Raw genomic sequence first — 7,946 nt, forward strand, 5'->3', positions numbered from 1 at the left:
GCAACCAACTAATCAGAGAAGTGGCGCAGGGACTTCTACTGCTCCACAGGGGCAATCACAATGACTTGACTTTGACACCGCCGACCAAGGCTCAAAGAGAAGCATCTTTAGGCGGAAAATTATCTTTATTTTCAAAAAATTGGCACGTTTTTACAAAGGACAAATGGATTTTAGATATAATAGACAAAGGTTACAGGTTCCACTTCCATACCTTACCAACAAGACAAGGCATGCCAAACCTGCGACAAAATCAAAGGGCAGAGGCACTCATACAAGTTTCAAAGCTGCTACAAATCAAAGCAATAGAAAAGGTTCCTCCTCAGGAACAAGGCCAGAGATTCTATTCAAGACTGTTCCTTATTCCAAGAAAAGAAAAGCAATGTAGACCTATACTGGACTTGTCCGCTCTAAACACTTTTCTCATTGTGCCAAAGATTCAAAATGCTGACGTTACAGCAACTTCTTCCCATGCTGGGCAATGGGTCTTGGCTGGTTACTCTGGACCTCAAGGAGGCGTACCTGCATGTCCCAATCAGACACAGCTGCAGAAGATACCTCAGATTTCTTGCAGGATCAGAGCACTATCAATTCTCAGCATTGCCTTTTGGCTTATCTACTGCGCCCAGAGTATTCACGAAATGCCTGGCATCAGTAATTGCACATTGCAGACTTCAGGGGATACAAATATACCCTTACCTGGACAACTGCCTTATACAAGCGGACAGCAAGCAAGCCTTAATAAGAAACTTGGACTATGTCATTCACTTACCCAGTCAACATTCAAAAATCAAGACTGCTGCCATCCCAACAAATAATTTTTCTAGGAGCCAAACTGGACACAAACTCACAAATGGCTTTCCTCACAGAAGAAAAACAAGAACAATTACCAGATTACTTCAAAAGCCTAGCAAAGCACACCCAGATGACTACAAGGAAAATTCTGCAGGCCCTGGGTTTCATGGTATCTTGCATTCTTCTGATTCCACTGGCAAGACTACACATGAGAAAACTACAATGGAACCTAAAAAGTTTATGGTCTCAACACAGCCACAACTTAGAAGCAATTATTCCACTCATTCCATGTCTACAAAAGGAATTTTTGTGGTGGGCACAAGCAAGCCAGCTAAACAAAGGCATGCCTTTCAACAAACCTCAAGCAAGCCAAACCATTACAACAGACGCCTCAGATCATGGATGGGGGGCGCATATGGAGGGCAGATGCATTCAAGGGCAATGGGCACCCCGGGAATTGCATCTGCACATCAATCAAAAAGAGATGTTGGCAGTGATTCATGCAATTGAGGCCTTCGGAAAATTTTTTCAGCAAGGTCATCTGCTAATAAAGACAGACAACACCACTGTTATGTGGTACATAAACAAACAGGGAGGCACCCATTCTTACCCCCTCTGCAGACTAACAATGACTCTTTGGGAAAAGTCCCTGAAACTGAACATACAGTTGCAATCCCAGTTTGTTCCAGGCAAGGACAATGTTCTGGCGGACAGTCTAAGCAGAAACATTATGGACCCGCACGAATGAATGTTGCATCCAGACATTTTTTCACAAATAACTCATGCATGGGGAAGGCCGGACATAGATCTCTTTGCCTCACACCTCAATCATCATCTGAAGAAGTTCTGCTCAAGGACACACCATCCTCAAGCCTGGAGAATGGATGCTCTCTCCTTCAGCTGGAATTCTCTAACAATCTATGCATTCCCACCTCTACCATTAATGACCAAGGTGTTGCTGAAGATCAAAGCAAAACAACCGAAAGGCATTTTGATAGCTCCAGACTGGCCAAGACAGCACTGGTATCCATTACTAAGGAGCATAACTCGTACCAAGCCGTGGCCCCTGCCTCAATGGCCGCTGCTTATAACTCAGCACAATTACAGGACTGTTCATCCCAACCTGCAAACATTGCAACTGACAGCTTGGAGGGTTCCATGACTTCTCCCCATATCTCTCTCTCCAAAAATGTTCAAGAGATCTTACTGGAAGCACGCAGACCTTCCACCAGAAAAACTTATTCAGCCAAATGGAAGAGATTCAACATCTGGAATACCAACAAGGGTCAGGATGCATCAGTAATGAGCATCCCACAGATTCTAGAATACTTGACAGAAATGCTTCACAATGGCCTTTCATATTCTTCCATAAAAATACACGCTTCAGCAATTTCAGCAAAATACAACTGTGATCCACCTGTGTTTTCACATCCTTTGCTAAGACAGTTTCTAAGAGGGATAAATAATATCAAACCTCCAAGAAAACCACTAGTGCCTGCATGGGACCTCAACTTCGTCTTGGAAAAATTAACTCTTCCTCCTTTTGAGCCAGCAGCATCTTCAGAATTGCAATTTCTTTCCTGGAAAACAGTTTTCCTGTTGGCAATTACTTCAGTAAGAAGAGTCTCGGAGATACAGGCCCTCATGGCAGTACCTCCATTTCTCATTTTCCATCAGGACAGAGTCTCTTTAAGAACCAATCCTTCATTCATGCCAAAAGTGATATCCAGGGTTTCTCTAAATCAAGCAATTCACCTGCCTACTTTCTTTCCCAATCCTCAAAATAAAGGAGAAAAGCTTCTGCACACTTTGGACATACACAGACAATTGCGCTACTACTTGGACAGAACAAAGGCCAACAGAAAGTCTGACCAACTATTTGTAGCTTACGCTGGAGTACAAGGAAAGGCAATTTCCAAACAAACAATTTCAAAATGGATTGGAAACTGCATCAGATTCTGCTACTCTTTCCATGGAAAAGGTGTACCAGCCAATATCAGGCCACACTCCACCAGAGCTACAGCCACCTCCACAGCCTTTCTAAGAGGGGTGGCTACAAAGGACATTCTAGAAGCTGCTACATGGAGCTCCATGCATACATTTTCCAAACATTACAACCTGCCTTTATATTCCAGATCCTGAGCAGGCTTTGCTTCTGCAGTCCTGCAGGGTATTTTAGCTACACCATCCTTATCTTAGATCCTACCACCCCCAGCTTGGCTATGGTATTCAACCCATATGTCAGGACTGCAGTTGCATTCTTGAAGGACATAGTACAGTTTTGTACCTACCATAAATGTAGATGTCCGATAGATATGCAACTGCAGTCAGGTTTTCCCTCCCTCCTACCCCTCTGTAATCCTCTTTTTTGGGTCCACTCCCCCTTTTTCAAATTAGCTGGGGATATCTGTTATGGTGTATCTGTTTATTACTGTTGTGCATGTCTGGAATTTTTTCTCCATTCTCTAAATTTAGCCTTCCTTGGAGGGCACCTGGCATCTGGGGAAGAAACACTGAAGAAGATGGCGTCGGCTGATGCTTTTATACCCCAGCCGCTCTGACGTCGGGGAAGAGGTGACATCAGCCGACGCCGGACCCAGACTTTGGAATCCGTCCGACCGAAGGGCTGCCTGAGGCAGGGCAACCCATATGTCAGGACTGCAGTTGCATATCTATCAGACATCTACATTTATGGTAGGTACAAAACTGTACTTTTCTGCTATACACACCATGGGAAACCTGTACCTAGTAGCATTAGATCTCACTCCACTAGGGCAACAGCCACTTCAACTGCCTACCTCAGAGGAGTACCTACCAAGGATATTTTGGAAGCAGCAACTTGGAGTTCTGTACATACCTTCACCAAGCATTACCATCTGCCTCTTTACTCTAAATCCAGAGCTGGCTTTGCCACTGCAGTGCTGCAGGGCCTTATAGCCACCCCTAATGCCTTATAGAACCAGCCACCCTACCTCAGCTTTGGGATTCTACCCAAGTGTAATGACTGCAGCAGTGTAACACGATGAACATAGTACAGTTTTCTACCTACCATAAATGTAGATGTTCGAGTGTATACACTGCTGCAGTCCAGGTTACCCTCCCTCCTTCCCCTCTTACTTGCTGGTACGTACCTATGTCTTCTACCCTTTACTACCTATGGGGAGTATTTGCTGGTAGCTGAAAGTTGTTTGCTTTTCTTATGTATGTTTTATAAGCAATTTGAATTGCCTACCTATTTGGGGGCACCTGACATCTGGGGCAAGAAAAACTGAAGAAAATGACGTCGGCTGCATCTTATATACCCCTGTCGCACTGACGTCAGGGAGGAGGCGACAGCAACCGACGCCGGACCAAGACTTTGGAACTCAGGCCGACTGGGGAACCGCCTGACGGCAAGATAACCCAAGTGTAATGACTGCAGCAGTGTATACACTCGATCATCTACATTTATGGTAGGTACAAAACTGTACTTTATCTGTTACTGTTATATCTTTTAGTGGCTCAGGATTAGTAAGCTCTTTGTCCCTGTATGGGAAAGAAATTGTCTACTGTATGACTGCTGATATCCCTGCAAGGGGTTAGCTAAATAGTAGTCAGAGTGTGGGTGTGAGAGGGAGTCAGTGCTTTTGAACTTGAACAGTTGTATTCTGGACAGGATACAACCCATATAGCCAAGAGCTACTGCAGCAGCAAGGAATTCAAACAACTATTGTTATGGTAAGTATAATTTGCACAACTGTACTTTCCTCCATTGTCACCACTGCATCTATATGGGCGAGATAATGTAAAGCCTGAAGCAAATGAGTTTATACCAATCACCAGCTGTCCACCTGTAGGATTGTGCTATAGTTAAGAAACAGAGATTTGTGAGTTTTGCTACTCCTTCAAAAATTTAACATTATTTTACCTTTTTATGTCCTGAATACTGCAATGCATTGCCAATGTTTGAGTGATCTGTTCTTAAAATATAGATATATAAGTTATTGTTGAAAGCTGAGTTAATTTTCAAGTGGAAGTAGATACTATGGGTAAACTATGCATACTGTTAGTCACAATGATTACTGAGTTTGTGATGTAGCAGATATTCTGCAAATTGTAGCCAACATTATGCAACTGCTGAATTCTAAGGAATGTGATAGAAATCTGCAGATCTCAGCATTAGTGTTTCATACCACTTGGTGTTGTGGTTAGTTTTCTGGCTGAGTGACTTCTGTGTAGAGTTTGTGTGTCTTTTCTTTGTGTCTGTATGTTTTTATTGGGATCTGTGGTTTCCATCTCAAATCACAGAGACATTGACTGGAGAAATGGCAAGCCTTTAAATTGTCAGTAGGAGGACATATAGTGTAAGTGTGAGTGCAGGTGCTCACGTACCTACATATGTGTTTGTGTCTCCTGTAATGGAATAGAATGGCATCCTATCCAGAGCTTGTTCTGTGTTTTACACTGTACTTTATTTAATTATATACACCTCTAATAAATGTTGTTCCTATCTTTAGTAACACTGTCAATGTTTAACAGTCTAAACTATGTTAATGTGAACATGATTCATATTTGCATGTACTTCTCACAAACTCAGCTATGGTTTATGTAAAAGTCCCTTCTTGGTCCCAATCGTACCTGAAAAGGGTCTCTGGATTTAGTGTGTCCACACAGTGCAGAAATGTAAAATAAGTAAATAAAGTGCTTGGATATGCTTTGGGTCACCCTGAACAGGATAAATTGAGTATCAATATATTAATCAATAACTTGCATGATGTGCAGTCTTTGAACCTTCTCACCATTCATTAATGTATTTATACACTTTTCATTACAGGAGCCACATCGAGTAAGTCTGAGCTGGGAACCCTAGGAGCAAAATTAGGCTACAAATTTCATGAACACTTTATCTGCAAGAAGAAAAAATAAACAGCACTTTTGTGTCATAAGATCATGAATAAGACCGTTGAGCGTGTCTTTATCTCTTAAGGACTTTCACTAAGCTGAATTTTTATCTCTGCAAGATTTAGAAACTCAGTTTTCCAACAACTATCAGATTATACTCCATGATAATGTAAGCAGCTGATTCTACCCAGATGAGTACAGAAGCATTTCAAAGACTATACTCAGCTTAATACAGATGTGACATGAAGATGAACCGCCAGGTGGCAGGATTTTCACTACTTGAATTATACTGCAGAGTACAGTGAAAAATTCGATACCATAAGGAGCTTGCTGTATATACTATGACATGACCTGGTTATTCAGACTGTATCATTTTATACAGAAGCCCTTTAAGCTGTTCTGATAGTCTACTCTCCGTTTATCATGGTGGGAAGAGAATGGATTTTACCAAATAGCTAGCATGAGATATAATAGTTACAGCTACACATTGGCTACTGTTATTAGGTGTTGATAGAGTTAAATGTTATACAAAAACAAAGTCCCATATAAGGCTAGATGAAGTTTTTGTAATTCTGTTTTAAAATATATAGTCCTGCAGTTCTTATGAAAGCTATGATTTTACCAGGAAAGCTTTACAAGCAGATATAAGCCTTTAATTCATTTTTGAATATTCTCTGTCAAGGGAGAATATAGAATTAATATTTTAATGGGGGGGGTTGCAGACTTTGGCCATGGTGGTGCAGCAGTTAGTGCTGTTGCCTAACAACAAGATGTTGTCCAGTTTGATTCTTGGCTGGAGGGCCTTCTGTGCAAAGTCTGCATGTCCTCCCTGCAGTCAAGTGAGTTTTAAAGACATGCAGGTAGGTGTATGTGCGTGTGCCTTCTATGAAGGTTGGGTGCCAGGCTAGCAACTTGACATCATAAAAACTCCACTGCCAATCAATCTGTGGACCGGTGATCCGCTGTGGCAACCCCTAACGGAAGAAGTCGAAAGAGAGTGGGGGTTGCAGACAGAATGTTTTTGTATTAAATGTGGTAATTACAGTTAGAAAATATGCAAATATCAAATGTCTAGTGAGAAATTTTTTCACTTTAATAATCTTTGTTTGAAATGAGAAAATACATGGCGATGACAGTATTTGTATTATTTCTCTGCTGTTGGCCTTAACATGAAATTACAACTTGTTGAGTGGTACAGTGTCCCAGATTATGATATTCAACATCAGTAGCAAAAGAAGGATAATGGGGTTATGCCTTATAGGTGTGTGCAGCCATTCCAGTTTCTTAGCTCCTCTCCAAGAACACATTACATAATTTCCACTTCTGACAGACAATGTTGTAATGTACAGTTTCCTGAAGGTGCATACAAGAGTATGCATAGCCACCCACCAATCAGAAATACAGTGATCATCCAGCCATATGTGCATGCGCATGTGTAGGTGTGCTTGTGTGTGTGTCTGTGTACATGTGTGCATTTTTTGTATATTTTTGTATATAGTTATTCACAACCAATACAAAGAATAAATAGAATAAATATCAGAGACTTGCAGGTATATATATATATATATATATATATATATATATATATATATATATATATATATATGTATATATTCCTAACCTGTATAGCTTTTGGCAGGAAATGCTCCACTTGCTTATTTCATCATCTCAGATAATGAATACTGCAATACATACTGTCTTTTTTATATATTAATGATATAGCAGAATGGCTGTCTGGACTAATAATTGAAGGTGTCAGTTAAGTCCACCTAATACCTTGCATCTTGTATATTTTTTGCAGTGGTTTAATGAATGGTTGGAAAATTTGATTTTTTGAATCATTAAGCTTATGTTTCACGTCAGTAATACATGTTTGATTTTTATTTTAATTAAATTTTGTGATTGTGTACTTTTATCTCTGTTTTAATTTTGTATGATACCATTCATTCGGTTCTTAATAAACAAATCTAAAAAAGTGTTAACCGACAAACTATATGAACCACAAAGATAAAAAAGACATTGCCCAAGTTGATGGTACATGCACATATTAGTAAATTAATGCAGAAGTTTGGAAAGTGGTGAAGTTGAGTTTATGTATATTTCTGTATGCAGGCATATGACTAATGTGTATTCACATGTAAGTGGAATGTGCCAGTATATAGTTCTTTAAATATTCATGAATGTTTAGAGAAGCTTTCAGTACATATTAATGTTTTCTTAGATATGTATACTAATGCAGATACATAGCAAATGATGATAGGGCAGCTGACATT

The 7,946-nt window shown here is 40.4% G+C and overlaps 1 protein-coding gene across 1 annotated transcript in view; it reads left to right on the forward strand.

Annotated features, from left to right (window-relative positions):
* LOC122792250 (interferon alpha-inducible protein 6-like) overlaps window positions 1–7,588 on the forward strand; it is a 194,918-nt gene extending 187,330 nt beyond the window's left edge. The window contains exon 5 of the mRNA XM_044060000.1: window positions 5,606–7,588. Coding sequence (XP_043915935.1) covers window positions 5,606–5,697 — 92 coding nt within the window. The 3' untranslated portion in view covers window positions 5,698–7,588. The remainder of the gene's footprint in view (window positions 1–5,605) is intronic.
* Window positions 7,589–7,946: the final 358 nt, after the last annotated feature.

This window comes from Protopterus annectens, chromosome 1.part2 (genome assembly GCF_019279795.1).
Source record: "Protopterus annectens isolate FY-2018-M chromosome 1.part2, PAN1.0, whole genome shotgun sequence".
Classification (NCBI taxonomy): domain Eukaryota; kingdom Metazoa; phylum Chordata; order Ceratodontiformes; family Protopteridae; genus Protopterus; species Protopterus annectens.